The sequence below is a fragment of the Squalius cephalus genome (assembly GCF_949319135.1).
Source record: "Squalius cephalus genome assembly, chromosome: 16".
In the NCBI taxonomy this organism is placed as follows: domain Eukaryota; kingdom Metazoa; phylum Chordata; class Actinopteri; order Cypriniformes; family Leuciscidae; genus Squalius; species Squalius cephalus.
Genome location: NC_137137.1, coordinates 23,224,057 through 23,245,437, shown reverse-complemented (window position 1 = coordinate 23,245,437; position 21,381 = coordinate 23,224,057). Strand labels below are relative to the sequence as shown.

Genomic DNA, 21,381 nt, shown 5'->3' with positions numbered 1-21,381 from the left:
ACTTGTTATTTTCCTTATTTTTAAGTCACCTTGGATAAAAGCACCTGCTAAATGAATAAATGTAAATGTATGTAAACTGCTTAATGGCCAGATCGAAAGAGATTTTATATTACTTAGAAAAGGAACAGAACATCTCTACTAAATTTATCGCGAACCATTCATCCATGCATGTTTATTATTTTAAAATTATTACACCTCGTCATTTCTTTTATTAAAATGTCCTAACTCGCTCTTTCGGTGAAACGATATATTTCTCTCATGTAACGCATGGATTTCCTCAATCATTTAGTTTACATAAACCTCTCTGCTTTCTTATAATCGACTACAAGCTTGCATTCAGATCTGCCTCCATCCAATCAAAAATTGATTGGCCTTCATTTTTTTCTTTTCCATAATCTGTTTAGATTTTTAGATGTACGTCACAATACCGAAGAAAAAGATCACTTCCGTTTCATCGCGACTTTAAACATAAGTATGAGCAACAGTAAAAGAGATCATAAATCATGTTTCAGTTCCTCTACCTTTCCCTACCATTCGTATCCTCTCAGCCTCTCTAATGATTCTCTTTGAGCTGGGTTTTAGCCAGGGGCCTGGAAGTGGGGGGCCCGGGGCCCTTTGTGTGGTTTTTGAGTTATTCAGATACACAGAGAGACCAGAGATACTGGCCGCAGACATGCTACACTCAGACACACTGGCTCCTGACTCGGACTCTGTGTCGTCGGACGGCCCAGACGTGAGGAAAGAGAACGGGGCCCGATTGAACTCAGCGTCCCCTGCTGGCCCTTCCGGTGAGAGGCCAGATAAGGGTCGAAGTGTGCGGGGCTGAATGTCTGAAGGTAGCACACGGACGCCCAAATAACGCAGGCGCTTATGAAAACTAATTTCTTGCTCCCCGTTCAATTCGCCTGGAATCCCTCGTTCAGTTTTTTTGTTCAGCTCCCACTCAAGCCCTTCCTTATTCACCATTATTTCTCTTTCCCATTCCCTATCGCTCTTTGATTTCCTCTCCTCCTCCTCCTCATCCTCCTCCTCCTCCTCCCATTCTTTGTCTTTCAGCCTTTCTCTCTCTCTCTCACACTCATCGTCCTCCTCATCTTCCTCCCACTGCAGTTTAGGCTCAGGAAGTCTCTGTTTATTGATGGTTTGTTTGTTCTTGCTCTCGTCCCCTTTACTCATTCTCTCCACCTGTCTCACCCTCTCTTCGCTCTTGCTCCGTCCTGACCTGTCTTCCCTTCTCTCGTTACCTTTTTCCTTCTTTCTCCCATTTCTTTCAACACTTCCCTCCAAGTGTTCTTCACTATGCCCTCTAAGTGTGTTTCTAGGCAAGCTCTGTGACCTTTCGTCTCTCGACCTTCGCCCCCCGCCCTCGAGACTGTCAGGGCTTTCGCGGTCTCCTCCGTCACCTTCCCTTCGTACTCTCCGCCCTCGGTTGGTCTTCCCTGGTTTTTGAACGCTGGATTTGGCATCCTGTCGAGCACGGCGACGGGTTACTGAAGCCAAACCCGACTGCAGGGCCTGGGGTGAGGAGGAGACGGCTGTGACGGCATCAGGGTCTGAGAGTGAGACGTAATGGTGGAGAGAAAAGAGGAAAAATGAACATTGTAAGAATTTACTCACCTGATTATGTAACATTATTACAACAAACATTGTTAAAAAGTGTTCAGTGCTTCTGTTGCAGGCAAGATATTTGTGTGGAGAAATATTTCAGTAACTCTTGTTCAAGTAAAATGGAAAGTGAATTACGGTTTAGACAGTTATGAAAACCAATCACAACGAATGTTCCGGAACACTTCAAGTGTTTCGCTCGGGTCTTTTGTCACCCTCTTCAGCGAGGACTTTGAGGTCATTCTGAATGTGCCGTGTGCTTCACTTTTAAAACTGCGGCTGACTCATTAAAACTAAAAGCTAAGAAGCTTTTGAAATGCAAAAGACTCTGTTTGATATGCTAATAACGATCCACTTAATTATATGCAATAACTCTATTATTGCATGACATAACTTCACTATTAAATAATACAACAAAACCTAAATCATGTTTACAATTACAATAAAATCAGATAACAAAATAATTGCCAAAGTTAACATCATTCTTAAAAATACAGATTCCAAAGGACACACGGAACCTTTCAACCCTTCACCACACCTTTAGTGTGAGGAACAACTTAAAAAAAAACAAAAAACAAAAAAAGACTTTCTACAATGGAAAGAGTCCATGGATGTTAAAGGTTGATGGAATTATCACGAACAATACGAAAAAGAACAATACGAACAAATAAGAACAATGAATAGCTTTTCATTCATTTGGTTTCCAGCAGTTTAATTCACTTTCTCAACACTCGGAATAGTCCGAATCTTAGCAGGAAAATTTCATAACCAAAATGTCTAATATAATTGGCTAATAGAATATATAAGAGCTAAATGCATTTTAATGACTGTTCCAAATTAGACGATTTAACAATAGCGAAGCCATTTGCAGTCTTTGTGTGGCAGAACTGAATTATCATTAAAGGGATGAAATAAAAGCGCAACACACCATTGATGGTTTAAATGGTTACGAGAGGGCCAAATAAGGGCTTCTGCAGAGTCAAAAGACATCTCTGTAACATGTTTTGTTTTCTCTCATTAAACAAGGAGCTGAATGCACTGGGAATGAATGAACAACATTTTAATGATGCTCCCTGACCCAAAAATTCTGTAATGAGGAATTTTCCTCCCATTGGAGCAACTGAAGCTTGAAGTATCCTCTAAATGCTATGCATATTTTGCATGCTTTAATTGGCTGTCAAAATAATGTAATGTATCTTAATTATGTTCATTTGGTTAGTTTATAAGCATATAATTAATATGATTATTGAATTTTAAATGATTGACAGCCATATAATACTAAAAAAAATATCATGCAATCAATTGGAATTTTTTTTTAATCTCTTGACAACCTTAGAATAATATAATGCAAGTTAATTAGCTTCATCTGGAATTACCAACAAACATTACAGCTGCTTTTAAATCATTATCTCGTCTGCCATACTGAATCACAAACAGGTTGACATCACAGTGACTCTGAATAATGTATTATTAACATATGACAGGGAGACCGGGAAACACGGTCAAAGACGTTTAGACGACAGAGAAATATGAGACAGAAGATGTAGAGAAACAGTAAAATGGAGGACTAACAGGAACAGCTACCAACCGCGTATTTTCTGTCCTTCCAATCACATAGAAACACGGTTCGCCCAGCTTGGAGTTGGTCATACAGAGAGAGAGACTGGAAAGCTCCACTAAAGGAGGAGGAAAAGAAAGAGGGAAAGACGAAAGAATGAAAACAAGGAGTTAAGGAAGGAGGAGAGTAAAAAAAAAAAAGGTTCATAGGAAATAAAGGCAATGAAAGATCAAAGATGTAAATATAAAGAAAGCAATGAGATAAAAATAAGGATGAAGGGCAAATCAGACGAGATGAACCAAAATTAAAAGCAAATTAGTAGAAGCGAGTGTACATAATTTGTTAAAAAGACACAAATAATGAAAGGGGGTAGTAATGAATTATAAAAAAATGAAACCAAGGAGAATAGAAAAAGGGAAAAGTCCAAATAAAAAAGCAGAGAACAACGGTTAGTAAGCTAATAGATACAGAGATTTTCATAAGAAGACAAAGACTGTTGTATAAAGACTATTGACTGATGAGCTTTTAACTTTTGAAACAGTTAAACCTGGGTCATTCTAAACGTAACCCTGGGTTATCTTGATACCCTGTTTATATGCAACATGTGGTGATTCAATGACCATCCAAAGCATGTGAATATGAGCCCTACAATTGGCTGACACCACATTGTTTCACACTGTGCAAGTTTGGCAAAAAAAAGCGGTGCTAACCCTGCTTCTAAATTATTAATTACAAGTGTGAAATATTACTTTACCTGGGGTTAAAAGCAGGATTTAAAACAACGATAACCCAGGGTTAGCACAGTGTGTAAAGCCCAATTGAAGTCTACACATTCTGTATGCAAGTCTACATCTACAAAAATTTGTTTTATTATTTATTGATCATTGGTCTACTTTATAATTTTGCTTATGCTGTTTGAAAAAGCAACAAAGAAGCCACAGAAGGCTTTGAGATAGTGATTTTACCATGGTTAAGGGGATTTTACGCTAACAACTGCCCTTTACCACAGTTAAACCAGTGTTACATACAGCCTCTCATGGCTTATTGCTTTATACATGATCATGTTATTTGATATCTGGTGACTTCATGACTTAATAGCAATGTGAATATGACCATCATGTTTTAGTTGTTAACATTCGGGTTATGTTCAGCTGACTTCTGACATGTTGTCTTACCGTAGTCAGGGACGTATCCATTTCCTCTTTTGAACACGAGGTGTATCCTGGTTCCTCCGGTCCGGATCTGCTCCACAGCCTGACTGTGAGTCATTCCTGTTGTACTGTCTCCATTGATCTCCACCAGCTGATCGCTCACCTACAGCAAACACAATTACAATCCAAATGAGCCACAATTGTGTTTTAGACAAGATTTTTATTTTTATTTTTACAGTGAATAAACCAACATTCATACAAGCACTATATGCCTTAGATTATAGGATATAAGTGCAATGAAATACATTTAGGCAATTGAAAATATTTTCTAATTTGTTTTCAACATTGATAATAATAAAAAAAAATCTTTATTGAGCACCAAATCAGCATATTATGATTTTCAGTGTCACATGTTCAAAAGGATCACGTGTCACTGAAGACTGGAATAATGATGTTGAAAATTCAGCTTTGTCATCACAGGAATAAATTACAATACATTTTTTTACTGTATTTTTGATCAAATAAATGCAGCCTTGGTGAGCCTGATCTTACAGACCCCAAACTTTTAAATGGTAGTGTATTATAAAATGGCTGAAAATGTATACTGTATTACACTTGCTGTCCCCAAAAAGTAATATTTTGCAGTCTCTAACACACACACACACACACACACACACACACACACACACACACACACACACACACACACACACACACACACACACACACACCTGCTTATATCCATCTAAATAAGGACTTCCTCTTGACTTCTATTGTTCTTAAGGTAACTGTAATTACAACAGACTATTTTAACCCAAAAATAAAAATTTAGAATAAACCCTTTATTATTATTTAGTCTCTTTACATTTTTCTAAAGGCGTTTTTTTTTTCCGACATTTTTTTTATATATACCCAAAAGTAATTAGTAATTTGTTACTATTACTTACAAATTACAAACAAATTAGTTCTATTGTATCTATAGATCAAAGCCACACATCTGCACCTGTATTTTGTGGCTGCGTGAGGCCGGTCCTCCCTCCATCAGTCCTAGCACATAGAGTCCCATGTTATATTCACTTCCTCCTCTCAGACTAAAGCCGAATCCTGTGGGCCCCCTCTCTAATTCCACACTGTAGTACCGTGTGGCATCCTGCTCAAAGAGGGAGAAAAATGAAAAAGGAGGGAGTTATTATTTGTCATTTTTTGCCACACAGCTTATGTACATGTATTGTGAGGTAAAGCTATGGCCCACCTTTGGTTTTGACCTGTGAGTTTTCCTGTTCTTATAATCAGAGTCATTATCTGCTCGCTCTGAGGAATCTGACGGGAGAAAGGTATTAGGACACAATTTTGTTACAATGTTTATTTATATAATATCTATATATCTATAGTAAAAAGTAAAAAAAGTAAAAAAGATCAGTAGTGAACAAACAAACAAACAAACAAACAATAAATAAATATTTATGTGTATAATATTTGAGCTTTCTCAATGTAGATGTCCTTTGTCTAGATTCAATCTCTGGACATTCAACCAGCAACCAACTTCATGAGCTGCATCATGGGATACATTTAAACAGTATTGAAGTTGATATGGCATTTATGCTATTATATATTATACTTTTATATTATACTTGTAGCCTATTTGTCCTCCACCATCTGAGGGAAGATGGGTATTAGGATAAGTTTTTGTTTTAATATTATCAACAGCTAATAGGCTCTATGCACAATCGCTTCCGCGTTTTGTCTCAGTTACATCCGGTGTTGCGTCGGAAGCCGTTTTTGCATTCAGTGGAGATAATTGCAAATTACACTTGCTGTTTACAAGAACTTCCAGCGGTGAATATGAATGATGTTAACAATATTGTGAGGCAGTTAGCTGTCACAGCAAGAGTAAGAAAGAGAATGTCTTTAAATTATATATTTCGAGCTACATCGACAACTTTGAGGGTGAGTATTCTCTCATATCATGCGAAATCCGACTAGCGAATCGGTTTGTCGTTGGAAAATCGTTGTCTCCGTTTCTGAGAAAATGAATTTTATGAAAGTTTTGCCGCTAGTACACTTCGCTATAGAATGCACTATGCGGAAGTAAAGACACTGGCTGAGATTCAACCGGAAATACGTCAGCAACGTTCTTGCATGGAGCGTATTGAAAAAATGACACCATTTATTTAATAAAGTAAAAACGATCAGCCCAGGTGTATGAAGTAATCCACTTACGAGCGCTGGCGCGGGGTACGATGGTCAAGCGGAGTGTGTTTCCAGCTCTCCTCAGGATCTGAGCCAGCTCTCTGTGAGGTAAATTCACCACTGATCTCCCATCCACCGCCTCCAGACGATCCCCAGGCCTGATCTGACCGCTGCGAGCCGCCGGACTGCCTCTGCGTACCGTCACAAACCTGTGAGGCAGCAGAGACGCTGCTGCAGAAGAAACAGAGAAATATTCATTTAACATCAAGAGAGATGCTTGACTCTGCAAACCCTGACAACACAATATCAGGCTGTTTAGGGTATAGAGCATTGTTATGTGTTGCTATTGTGTTTTAAGAAGGAGTTCTATATGGTTGCTAGGGCACTGCTTAATAGTTTCTTACTGACACTTATCAGAGAGAAGCAATAATTGAAGTCTGTCTGACATTTTTCTTTTAAATAAGCATTTTTATCAGGCCCCTATGTTAGGATCAGTAAATGCACTTTCATGGCAATGAAAAGGTTATTTGTCAGTTATTGAAATGTCTTATGCCACTGATAAGAGTCGCATAAAAATGCTCATTTAAAAGATAAATGTCAGACAGACTTAGAGGTTTTTGCATCTGAAGTCTTCAATTATACATCTGATAGACTATAATTTCGTTGGGCAAATCAGAGTATGAATGAGACAGACGGAAGAAAGAGAAAAGAGCAAGCAGGAACTGAAGATCTTCAGAAAAAAAAATCGTTTTTGTGTTGTGATGTTAAAAGCTGGATGGCGGAACATTTTCTTCAACTGAACGACTCCAAAATCATTCATTTTTAAGGGTCATTTTTGACCCCACACTCAAATTTGATAACAGATAAATTCAGCAGTCAAATCAGCATTTTTTTCAGCTTAGGATGATTGCCAAAATTAAACCTTTCCTCCCACTCAATGACTATTATTCAAGCTTTTATTTCATTGAAATTGAGCTATTGCAACTCAATACAAAGTTCTGTCATGAAACTCTAGATGGCGCAGGCTAATAGGTCCTCAACTCAACCTACTTGCAATCACATCATTCTCTACAGGGAACAGCTGATTGGTTCCTACTGTATCAATAGCCAATGAGCTTGCATGCTCAACCTTCAAATACTTGGTTAGCATTTGCCTTACCAGTGCAGTGCGCTTTCAGAAACCCTCCACCTTCCCCAGCTCCACCTGTATAGATTCGGGAAATTCATGTGCGCTATATTGTTCAGCAGCAGCATGTCTTACTTGCTCACAGCAGTGTGTCGTGCATGTATTGGCAGTAGCAAGTCCCGTACTTGCTCTGAAGCAGCAGCAATAACAACAGCAGCGTAGAAGATCTATTCCGTTAAGAGCAAATATATCAACATTTTAAAACCATTAAAAACCATTACCATGCCAAACACTGAGTCACAATACAGAATTGTATTTAGGGGTCTCTCAATCTTGTCTATCCCATCTCCAGTTGGTCCAAAATGCTGCAGCCAGACTTTTAATTGGCACTAGAAAGAGGGAAAGTAGCACACCCGTTTTTGGCTCCAAAGTCCTTGAATGGTTTGGCACCACACTATTTATCTCTCTTACTATCAGACCAATAGGTACTTAAGGTCATCTAATACTCTGTTGCTGTCTGGAGAGATGTGCTTAAAACTTAAGGGGGATCATGCATTTTTCGGTGGCAGGACCTCGGTTGTGGAATAGCTTGCCTTTGTACCTAAAATCTTCCTCTTCTGAGTGGTTTTTAAATATTCGCTTAAGGCGTATCTCTTTACAATGGCTTATGAGTTAGGGTCACCAGTCCTGGCACTATTGAGAGTGTAGTGATTGTATGTATAATTTATTGTTATGTGTAATTTAATTTTTCTGTCTTGTTTTGTGTAATACCTGTTTATGTATTGCTATTATTGTAATTTACTTGCCTGTGAAGCTCTTTAATCAGTTTTGCCGTTATTAAATGTTAAATAAATAAACTAAAATCATATTGCATGATTATCCCCTATGTGTACAATGACAGTTAGCAAAGACTTGCAGAAAAACACACAGATAAGAATAAAGATGGATTATCTTGGGGGAAGCAGATAAAGAAACCTCTATGGAGATTTTTCTCTCTGTAGAGGAATGGGAGAGATGATGGATGGAGGGTGGAAAGAGTAAAGTGGGAGGGATTCAAATGGGACAGAGAGAAAGATTGCGAGAGAAAGATAGAGGGAAATTATTCATCAGTGTGGCAAGAAAAAAGTTACTCTCTCTCATTCAATGTCAAACTCTTTCCAGGGTGGCTTTTAAAGGCATCCATCATTAATATACGTCTGAATTAGAGATTCTGTCGCTGCTGCAGATCCTCTCAGAATGTCACCTACAGAAACCTGACGCAGCTCGCAGTCAGATTATCAATGTAGATTTAACGTAAATCCTTACAGTCGTTAATATCACAGTCATCGTGGTGCTGATATGATGTTAGGGATTACAGACAGATAAGAGATTACAGACTTCTGATCTGGAGCTAAATACAGAAATGAGACCTTTTGCAGGAATTTTTTTTTTTTTTTTTTTTTTTTTTAATGTTGTAGTGGTTTACTTGAAGTAAGGTATAAATCCAATTCACATGAGATACATTTTAATAAATTATTATAAATTTGGCAAATACTAATAATTGTTTTTATAATTTATGGTGCTTTACATTCTAGACAGTGGCGGTTATTATAAATCCATACTGTTTTCAAAGCTCTAAATCTTTTACATTCTTTAAGTGAAATCTTGAAGACAAATTTTTACATGCTTTAAATCAGGGGTGCCCAATCCTGCTCCTGCCGATCGACTGTCCTGCACAGTTCATCTCCAACCCTAATCAAACACACCTGAAGCAACCAATTAAGGTCGTCAGGATCACTTGAAAATTAAAGTCAGGTGTGTTTGATTAGGGTTGGACATGAACTGTGCAGGACAGTCGATCGGCAGGAGCAGGATTGGGCACCCCTGCTTTAAATAAAACATTATGTTGTACGTTAGAAAATATGGATAACTTTAGTTAGAAAACAAAACAAAACATGGAAACACCATCTTACTTTTTTATCATTTTTAAAACTTTGACAAAAATTGAGTGTATTTTCTGTTTAAAGCATACGAATAATCGAACAAATAATCTTTGTTTTATTTGCAACTTTGAATTTTTTATTTTATTTTTTTACTGTGTAATAAACAGAGCCGCGCACATGACATGCAGACAAAATAATATAAATTGTGGCCACTATTTACTAAATTGTTCACTCGTTTTAGTTAAATCATGGCCACTAATTAAGAATTCGTTCCAACGACTTATTAATTTGTTTCCTCGTTTTAGTAAATCATGGCCACATTGAACTCATCTGTTCCCTCATTTTGATTTGACTAAAACAAGGGAACAACGTGGCCATGCTTTAGTAAAACGAGGGAACGAATTAGTAAAACATAACGTAATTAGTAAGTTGCGGCAACTCGTTTTTTATTCAAGATCTTCATGAGGTGCATCATGGGATACTTTTAAACAGTATTTTACATTTATGTGCTTTCCCTCAACCATCTGGTCCAACTCATCCAATAAATAAATAGTCAAATATTCTGACTATCACTGTATGTACTGTATCTAAACACATGCACCTACATTTGTTACAGTTGTTAGTTTGCTAAATATGTTCTCTATTTAAACCGAACCAGCTGTTGAGTCTAAACTGGAAGTTTCTTAAATCAGTTAGTAGGGGTAATGTCTGTGTACACATAGAGCAATAATAATCCAAAAGTCACGTGCAGACACTAAAGGGAAATGACCTTGTAAGTCCACGTCTTTGTCCCTAAAGTCAATCTGCCCGTCTCCATTAGCGCACGCCATTACCAAGAACAAAAACTTGTCCTGTGCCGACCTACTTAGAAACACACACTCACACACACTGTTGGAGGCAAAAATATTCACATGCCCACACACATCTCTCTTTCTGTCCTGCCTCTATTTTCTCGGGGATGAACCTCTGTAAGCAGAGAGCTGAGAAACAGAAATCTTCATTGATGTTTAATGCTGACTCGCTTTAGCTCAAAGGGAAAAATTCATGCTATCCCTGAGGGGATATCTGTAAGAACTAGCATTAGCGTCTTGGATTAACATGACTTTCTATTACGTTTCTGGGCCGATGCCAGAGTAAGATCTGCCTGGGAGGTGTTACGCATTACAGATTCTGCTTTTACTCAAAACACTAATTGACTAAGACCATAATGTTAATGACAATCCAAGTACCATTTGACTTTTAATGTTGCCTGATTGGCATTTTAAGTGTCTATGATAAGTTCCATATTCTACACATTATAATGTTACATAAACATACAAAAGCAGTTGTAATTGAATCTTATGTGACCATTTCCACCATCTTTGTGCACTGTACATTTAAGACTTATACGTTAATGATATGGGCGGTCATATGTGGATTAATTGTGGATAAATGTGTTTGCTAAATGATGTTTATGTGATTATGGTTGCTCAAGTTCAATAATTAATCATTTTGACCTGGCTTTTTGAGGGTTGGCAGGCATTTTAGTGGTTAAATGTCTGGGCTGGTAAACCCAAAGGCTCAAATCCCATAATGGGAAATATAAGAAGAGGAAAGTGCTCGGAGTTCCCATCACTAATCTGCTTGTGAGTAAAGCACTTACTCCTGATTCCTCTGGAGGGACTGTTCCCGACATAAAAATAAGTCACTCTGGATAAGATGGCAGCAGTATGTTACGTAGAGAGCCTATATGTAATGCATTCATAATGCCTTATAATACAGCTTACAATCAGATGTTTGAATAATAACCACAGATATTATCAAATAAATGATAATACTTATCAAATATATGTACAGTACCGTCCAAAAGTTTGGAGTCAGTAAGATTTTTCGGAAAGAAATTAATACTTTCATTCAGGAAGGGTACGTTAAATTGAACAAAGTGACAGTAAAGACATTTATAATGTTACAAAGGATTTATTTTTCAAATAAATGCTGTTGTTTTAAACTTTCTAATCATTATAGAATCCAGAAGAACATTTATAACAGTTAAAAAATATTAAGTAAGCACAATTGTTTTCATTATTGACTGTAAGAAATGTTTATTGAGAAGCAAATCAGCATAATAGAAATATTTTTGAATCATGTGAGACTGAAGACTGGAGCAATGATGCTGGAAATTCAGAGTTACCATCACAGGAATAAATTAACTTAAAATAGAAAATAATATTTTAATAAAATAAAATAAAATAGAAAACAGTTATAAAAAAATCAAATCAAATTGTCTTATAAATAGTAATACTATTTCACAATATTACTGTTTTTACTTTATTTTTGATCAAATAAATGCAGCCTTGGCAAGTATACAAGTATTTTTTTCAAAAACAATAAACTTTTAAATATTTCCTACTGTATTAAAAATATTGCCCATTGTAATTTTGTATCTCATATTTCCTTTTTTTGGGGGGGCATAATGCTAGGAATATTCCACAGATGTATTCAAGAGGAAAAAAAAAAATTTGTAAATATTGTAAAATTGTAAATATGGAATTGACTTTACTTACGTGACTTTTTATTAGTGAGATTCAGACAATCGCTCTTTCAGCTCATGAATTAAATCAAGAATTATGTTGTTCTGGACAAAAAATGAGTTAGTCTTCAAAGATTCAGTTATTGTAGAATGACTAGAAATGTATAAATAAATGACTGTTATTTCCTAATATGATATTAATAAGACTTTAATTGTTGTAAACTGCTTTGCAAATATATTTTGATGACACACACACACACACACACAAAAAAACATGTTTCTACCATAAAACATATGCATTTTTGTTGCAGAGAAAGTAAAAATCTGAACTACTGGTCTGACTAGCCAGCAGAGTTCATTTGTGTTCTCCACTAGACATGATTCAAATGTTATTAAAACATCTGTTATGACAAATCACTAAATTAATAAATGACAATGAATAAAGCCCTTTCAATACGAGAAAGTGTAAAGCTGAGAAAAACAGACAAGTAGAGTTATGAGTGGAGTGGAAGAGAGTCGTAATCACGGCTGTCACTGAAAATCATTAGTTTTCACACAATGCAGCATCCAGTGTGAGTCATACAGATTCAGCCTCCGGAAACACTTGAACGCTGAATGAGAGTGCTGACGACTGACGTGTGTGTGTGAGTGTGTATAAAGAGCAGACCACATTTACATTGGTTCGGAATCATTGTTGCCAAGACAACGTTCGTGAAACATAAGCCATCTTTAACCTCTTAAAACTTTTTCATCTTTCATCTGTTCGACCTCTCCTGCATCTTTATTTCTTCCCCTTCATCTTCTTCCCCCTCATATCAGCTGTCACTTCTTTTTCCTCTCATTTCTTTACATTACCTCTCCATCCAATACCTCCATCCCCCATCCTCTGCTACTCTCTAGAGCACAAACTCATTCAGCTGTAAACAAATTACAGTCAGGGTTCAAACATTCACTTTTTGATGTCAATGCCAATGGCGAGCGAATTGGGAAAATTTAACAACTATAAATGTTTCTTACCAGACATTAAACTGTGTTTTTAAGTATCTTAAATAACATATAGGCTGCATTTTGTGTCCTCATGACAATCGGTTTATTTAGCTGTTTCTCAGTAGATATGTTATAATAAATAGCGCAAGTCATCGTCTCTTCACACCAATGACACCAGGCACAAAAACATCAAGACATTGGGATTCATTGTTACTCATATTTGGTAATTTGGCTCACCACATGGAGTTCGTGAACATAAAAAGATAACAAATAGATGAGGATAACCTGCTGATGGTAAAGTCATCAGACGATGCACAAATTGCAACAGATGTTTTCTTAAGTAAATTTAAATTGTGCACATCGTTTGCATCTGTGAGGGTCAAACTATCATTTAATTTACAGTAATTAAATTTAAATATGTATTATGTTGCATTTATGAATAATAAATAATTCATGCATCAGGTAATTGTTGGTTTTAAATAGTTTTAAATTTAATGTTGAGACTTCTTGACTGAAGGGGAAGTGTGTAATTTCTGAATTGCAGACATAACTGCTTTCAAACAGGCTTCTCAAACACTCCTGCCATTGCTCATACAAACAGATTGTCCCGTCCCAAACCAAAATGAAATCATCCTACAAACTGCTTACTTATACATGTCTGAGCACATTAAACTGGGATAGGAGAAAGTATTTTATCATTGAAGACATTACACAGTTCAGCTTAAAGAGATTGTTCACCCAAAAATGAAAATTCTTTAAAAAAAATTACAAAAGTAAAATCATTTACTGACCCTCATGTCAAATCTATATAACATTCTTTCTTCTGTGGAACATAAATATATTTAGAAAAAAATGTATCTCTTTTTCTGTCCACACAATGGGAGTCAATAGTAACCAAAACTGTTTGATCACCAACATTCTTCAAAATATATTTTTTCATGTTTCACAGAAGAAAGCAAGCCAGGTTTGAAATTACATGAGGGTGAGTAAATGATGACATAATTTTGTTTTGGATGAAATATGAATAATGCTGTCAAGATCTGCTTTGATAGCTGAAAACTGTGTAACAATATTGAGCTTGAAGTATTGTTCAAGTCATGTGCTTTCCCACACTAATGCCGACAAATGGGCCAGAATGTAAGACACATAGACAAGTACAGTACACTTAGTCTTGATATGCTGGAAAACACTGGACCACCTTCAAACAGGCAGTAAGTTACGGAGTTAAGCTGAAACATGTGAACAGCACAAGACACTTCTTATTCACGAACACATACATAATATTTTAACAGACCTGGCTGTAAGCTTTGAAGCCATCTGCATAAACGCTAATGTACTCCAAAACAGAGATAAAATTCACTTTTAGCAAATATACATATGTGAAATCTATAATGTTCCAGGAAAATAGAGCAAAAATATTGATTACTCTTTCTGCACTATACAGATTTCTGTCAAATCAAACGCTTGATTTGGCTGTAGACACGAGGCCGTAGGCAATCATAGCCGTGCTGAGATTCAGACCAACAGCATGTTTGTGAGTGTGCTTTTATACACAGTAAAACAACAAAAAGTTAATACTGAGCAACTGTAGACACAATATTTAAGCAATTGTAGACACAATTTAGATATTGCTACCCTAGTGAAAAAAGAAACTATACCAAAATGCATTTAAAATACATTCATTTCATATTAAGCAAAACTTTATTTGGAGTACCTCTTTATTGCACAATGCACATGTCCTAATATTAAAGGAATACTCCACTTTTTTTGAAAATAGGCTCATTTTACAACTCCCCCAGAGTTAAACAGTTGAGTTTTACCGTTTTCGAATCTATTCAGCCGATCTCCGGGTCTGGCGGTACCACTTTTAGCATAGCTTAGCATAGATCATTGAATCGGACAGGACCATTAGCATCTCTCTCAAAAAAATGAACAAAGAGTTTTGATATTTTTCCTATTTAAAACTTGACTCTTCTGTAGTCACATCATGTAATAAGACCGACGGAAAATGAGAAATTGCGATTTTCTAGGCTGATATGTCTAGGAACTATACTCTCATTGCTGCGTAATAATCAAGAAACTTTGCTGCAGTACCATGGGTGAAGCAGGCGTAATGATATGATGCAGCACCTGATAATAGTCCCCAGCTCAGTAGCCTATAATCAGGCGGCATGCGCTGCGTCATATCATTACGCCTGCTTCACCCATGGACCATGGTACGGCAGCAAAGTTTTAAATAGGAAAAATATCGAAACTCTTTGTTCATTTTTTTGAGAGAGATGCTAATGGTCTTGTCCGGTTCAATTCATTATGCTAAGCTATGCTAAAAGTGGGACCACCAGACCCGGAGTTCGGCTAAATGGATTCGAAAACGGTAAAACTCAACTGTTTAACTCTGGGGGAGTTGTAAAATGAGCCTATTTCCAAAAAAAGTGGAGTATCCCTTTAAGCCTAAAGTGTGTTTAATATCACTATTAGTAAGGATAGTATTATTTCTGTATAATATCAGTCTTTAAATTAAGGATATAGTGTACCTAAAGTATACTTGCATTTAGAACAGTCTCTAGTTGGACCTCAGCACAATTTCCAGATAACTAAAGTGGATTGAGTACAAAATATAGTTTAAGAACACCAATTTAGTATAAGCGCCAAAGTCGCAAAATTGCGACAAGACGTCATACTTAATAAAACAGGCTGTAGATCCTAATATGGTGTAATATCTCATTTGTATTCCCTACCACTAGATGGCAGACATGTAATACTTCGATTCAAGACCAAAATGACGTCATGTTCCTATTCAAAGTGTTGGAGGAAACAGCAGAGCAAGTGAGCGATCGTGTCATTGATGCGGAAGCAGTTCAGTTCAGAGCGTCTGAGTAAATTGTGAGATTTGTGAGAGAAAATGGCTAATAAAAACTTGTACTGTGGTCCGTGAGGATGTGTTCAAATGTTATTCACCGATTCTGACTCTGAAGAGGAATATTTGCCTTTCGGAAATGACGATCAGCCGTCTAATGATCGCGCTTCTCCTGGTACATCTTTGCCGCGCAATGGTGCCGCCCGCGCTTCTCCCGGTACATCTTTGCCGCGCAATGGTACCGCCCGCGCTTCTCCCAGTACATATTTGCCGCGCAATGGTGCCGCGCGCGCATCTCCCGGTACATCTTTGCCGCGCAACGTGCCGCGCGCGCATCTCCCGGTACATCTTTGCCGCGCAACGTGCCGCGCGCGCATCTCCCGGTACATCTTTGCCGCGCAATGGTGCCGCCGTGCAAGGTGCGAGTGTTCACGAAGCACAAACAGATCATTTTGACCATTTGCCCAACGGGGATGGCAGGGGTGGACGTAAGCTTAGTGTACTCTTTTCCTGATCATTTGGAATGAGGATAAAAAGACAAAAAAAAAAAAAAAAAAACCACTCCATATATATTTTTTCCTGAATATTACTGATGAACTGATCCAAAAGTAGGCTACTGTTCACATGTGTTTTACTACTAAAGTATTGTAATATAGTAATAATTTAGTACTTTCTCCTATTTTATTGTTGGTTTCCTCTTATGTAAATAAATTCCAACATCAATTCAATATCTACTATTTCCTGAATATTACTGATGAACTGATCAAAAAGTAGGCTACTGTTCACATGCGTTTTACTATATAGTATAGTAATAATTTAGTACTTTCTCCTGTTATTGTTGGTTTCCTCTTTTCTCATCATTTGGAATGAGGATAAATAAAAATAAAACATGCAAATAAGTTCAAACATCAGTTCAATATCTACTATTTCCTGAATATTATGAAATTCAAGAGGGCCGCCCCCTGATGACGTCATAATATGCAAATTAGATTAGTATATTTACACCCCACATAAACTTTCAGTCATCCCCAACATTTTTCTAATTTACAGTAGATCTCTATATTTAAGATCCTTTCAATCCACAAGCTTTTGAAATGTTGATGTCAAAATCCAGCATTTTTTCAAAAAAAAACTTGGCGCCTAAAGGGTTAAAGGTACAATTGCAGGGTATTATTATTAAGTACATGGATATGTAAATGTATTTTTAGTATACTTAGCATAAAATTAATGTATTTCAAATACATTTTAGTATATTTATTTTTCACTAGGGTAGTTAGTTTGTCTTCGCACCTAAATAGTTCCAAAGTCAAAATAGAATGAACCGCTGAGTCGAACAAGCAATACACAGTAGTGGAGTTTCAGAGTCAGTGAATTTGTGTTTTTCAAACAAATCGACTGAGTGAATAATTCAATAGCCCCTTTCACACATACAGTCTTTACTGGTAAAATTACTGGTATAAAGTACTGATAAGAGATCATGTGTGAAAAGGGCATTTTCAGAAATACCGGTTCGGACATTTTATAGTATGAGAAGTTGTAACATTACCAGTAAATTACCGGTATGTGTGAACAAAGAATGAAGATTACCGGTATGAACATGTACAAAATCAGAATGCACTGAAGTGAGAAGTCTGCTTTGAGCAAATCATAAAGTTCTTATGGAAATAACACAATTACTCTGCGCTGTTTACAGTAAAGCTCTGCTTCTTTTTAATAGTTTTCTATGTAAATATGCACTAGATGAACATCTTTGACTATTGTGCCGTGTTTTGCAGCTTTTTCAGTGTCACGCTCAAGACAAAGCCTTCTTTTCCATTCATCAGCGCTGCGGCTCTGCAGTTGAATACTATTATGCATGTCTTGTGTTTTTAAGAGCAAAAAACACATTATGTGTGATAAAACACATTCATCATCCCCTTACGCCTGTCACTCAGAAGTCAAAAAATGTTATCAAATTGAACAGATAGTGAAACTAAAGGGGTTCTGCACATGCGGGAGGATGAAGACAACGGCACAACGTTTAAAGATTATTTCCGATGTCTGACATCACTGAATTTAGTTACCGGTATTTTGGTGCCGCTTAATTTTACGGTAATTTACTGGGATTACTGTGTGAAATGGGCTAATGATTCACTCATAATACAGTTACTTATTTGGTTCCTGAATGGTCCAGTGTTTTGAATGAATCAGTTGAATTAATGATTCAGTGACTCACTTACTCATAAAGATAGTCACTTGTTGCCACCTACTGGCATAATGATGTAACCTGCAGAAAGAGTTGCTGTAAAATCCACAGACTGACAGTCTGTCTAGAACAAACAGATGAGCACAGTGATACAAACAGTGCGTCTTTTAAGTAACATGATGAAAGTTTGTAATATAATAGCAGTCTTTGTACAGTCTTCATCTCAATAATAAAAGTGCTCCACAGCTGCTGAAATGCACTGGCTGGCACTCTTACACCATTCACTTCAGAAGACCAGCGCTGCATACTAAAATACAAGTGAGAGACTGAGCGGGACAAGAGAAAGACACAGAAAGAGTGTGTGATGCTCATTATGAACTTGTGTTGCACTGCAGCAGTATAGCTTTTCCCAATACAGTATCAAATATACTAGTTATGACTGTTTAAATAGTGACAGTTGTTAATAAAAATAACTAACAATGCTGTAAATAGCTATGGGTGTTTTTGACGGCATAAAACGCTATTTTTACTAATTCATTTTACTTCCATAATATTTAGAATTTCAGTGCAACAATAATTTAACACATTTAACAACCACTTAAGCACTAAAAATCTAATAGAATATGTGCACAACTTGTAAGAAACACACAAGCACTTCTGACAGAGTTAGCAAACAGCAGCTTCAACTGATTGGAAAAAAGTCTGTCAGAAAAATACATTACTCATCAAATTCATTGAGCCAATAATTACAAAACGTAATTAAAGATGACAAGCCTCAGCATTCAGTTACTGCAATGATTGTTTAAAATATATCACAACTGAAGCAGATGTATGAATACGAACTGGTGTGAATGAGATGAAGATAATATCTTGCTTATCTTGCTAGTTATTGAATAGAGGATGTTCTGCAGATGTGCAATTGATTTAGGTACAATGCAGTACTGCTGTATCTGAAGCCAAGAGCAGAGAACGCAGTGGGCTTTTGCACTGTCACAATAATAGGTGTGTGTGTGTGTTCCAGGTAAACCCTGTGTTATGAGGACAAAATGTCCCCACAAGGATGGCAATATCCAAAATCTGTGTCCTTGTGGGGACATTTTCAGTCCCCAGGAGGAAAACAGCTAATAAATCATACCTTTTTTTTTTATCTAAAAAAAAGCAGAGATTTAGGGGGTAGAATATACAGTTTGTGCAGTATAAAAATCATGATGTCTATGAAATGTCCCCATAAAACCCCAACGTGTGTTTGTGTGTGTGTGTTATGAAGTTTTTTTGAAAATCTAAAAAAAGCCGAACATTTTCTGTGATAGGTAAGGTTAGGGGGTAGAAAATACAGTTTATACAGTATAAAAATCATTATGTCTATGGAATGACCCCATAAACCCCCAATGTGTGTGTGTGTGTGTGTGTGTGTACGTATTTTGTGGTCTAGGGGAATGTTTCAGTCAGACTTTGTGAAATAAGAACTGTTTTTTGATAGCAAAAGTCCCCCAAACTAATTTCGACGGGTCAAAAACAACCTGATGTTACAAAACGACCATAAAATAATTTGTGTAATTAGTTTCTATGCATACTGTAAAGATCAGATTTTTACACACACAACTTTGTTTTTCTTTTAGGGGGGTTTCCAATGATTTTAATACTGTTTATACTAGCGAAAGATATTTGTATACAGTAACAAACTGTATAAATTATTCCTCAGCATATATCCGCATATCTATACCAAAACATGTATAAACGCACTGCAGATATTATCTGTCATAACAGTTCAAATTAACAGGCCATAGAGCCTATTAAAACCACATAATAGTAAAGCACTACATGTCTCTCCCATTTAAAACACTCTGCATCAGCACTGACATTCTCACAACAGTACTATGACAGCTAGCTGACTGTCTTTTTAAGAAATAAGGGATGAAATCAAGTAAGAGGAAAAAAATATTTACGTTTGGAGTCCTTCACACTTTTCAAGGCAGACTGCAGTCTCTCCAGCATGGCTTGGTGTGTGTGTGTGTGTGTGTGTTAATGTGTGTGTGTGGAGGCAGGGTCCCGATCCCGGATCACACTCCGTTTAAATCCCCACACATGTGAGAGCGATCACGCGGAAGGGTCATAATGAGAAAACTAATGGAGGGCATAAACAAACAACTGAAGAGAACAAAACAGAACGAGCCTCTGTATCGCTGTGCGAGCAAACTGCTTACTGTAGCGGGTTCATTTTCCTTTGGCATCTGGAGTCGGTGAATGAGATGAGCGGGAGGGAGGGAGGTGGACAGGCAGAGAAAAGGAGGGAATAAAGACAGAGAGATGGAGATAAGAGGAGGGGCGATAAGAGAGCGAACGAGATGAACGATTTAATCCTTGGACCACTGCAGAGCGGGGGTGCCGATCAGGGGAAGGGAGGGAGGGAGAGAGAGAGAGAGAGAGAGAGAGAGAGAGAGAGAGAGAGAGAGAGAGAGAGAGAGAGAGAGAGAGAGAGAGAGAGAGAGAGAGAGAGAGAGAGAGAGAGAGGGACCTACATGCACATACAGTACGTGTGTAATCTGAGTTTAGGATTGCTGATGCATGCTGGTCATGCCAATAAAAAGCATTTGAGGGATTGAAACTAATGCTGTATCAGTGCAATGAGCATATGGCAACACTGGTGCAACATAAAATAGAAAATAGTTCATGTAATTATAGGGATAATTCGGCCCAAAAAATTCCATTTCAAACCTGCATGACTTTTTTCTTATGTGGAACACAAAAGGTGATTTTTTTCAAAAAAAAAAAAAAAAATTAATAATAATAATAAATAATAATAATAATAATAATATGGGAACTACAGGAGGTTCATGAATTGCTGGAAAGCTAATAATTAGTTATACCAAATGTAAAATTAAAATAAACAAATATGGGTCTGCATGATAATCGTGATACCGTAGATAAAGTGTGATTATCAAATGAAAAGATGAAATTTAATGAAATAACTGTATAGTCTGCAGCGCTGATTATATATAACCGGTTACATGTTTAAAAAAAACAAAAAAAAACACTACCTCTAATTAGATTATATTACGTTTTTTAAATTCTCGTAATAAGATTATAGTTACTTTTTTATTGAAAAAGAACTTCAAGTAAATATTCTATTACTAAGGAACTAAGGAGTTCGGCTGACAATTTACGGTAAACAGTAAAAGTACATTCTCAGCAGCCCCTGTGTGAAATGATACATATGATTATATTTTATAAATAATTTTGTTTCTTCAATTTATTTTGTTTCTTCAAAGAGTTTTGTGTTACATTTGTTAT

The 21,381-nt window shown here is 36.7% G+C and overlaps 1 protein-coding gene across 5 annotated transcripts in view; it reads right to left on the bottom strand.

Annotated features, from left to right (window-relative positions):
* Positions 1-226: 226 nt before the first annotated feature.
* Positions 227-21,381, bottom strand: part of magixb (MAGI family member, X-linked b) — a gene marked incomplete at its 5' end in the record, with an annotated part of 84,930 nt that continues 63,775 nt past the window's right edge. For 2 of the 5 annotated variants that reach the window (XM_079896776.1, XM_079896774.1), the window contains 5 exons: positions 227-1,553; positions 4,339-4,477; positions 5,318-5,464; positions 5,567-5,634; positions 6,535-6,735. In XM_079896776.1, the coding sequence (XP_079752902.1) occupies positions 502-1,553; positions 4,339-4,477; positions 5,318-5,464; positions 5,567-5,634; positions 6,535-6,735 (1,607 nt within the window). In that variant the 3' untranslated portion in view covers positions 227-501. Of the gene's footprint in view, positions 1,554-3,177; positions 3,282-4,338; positions 4,478-5,317; positions 5,465-5,566; positions 5,635-6,534; positions 6,736-21,381 lie in introns of all 5 variants that reach the window. The other 3 variants (XM_079896778.1, XM_079896777.1, XM_079896775.1) reach the window with 3 other exon arrangements.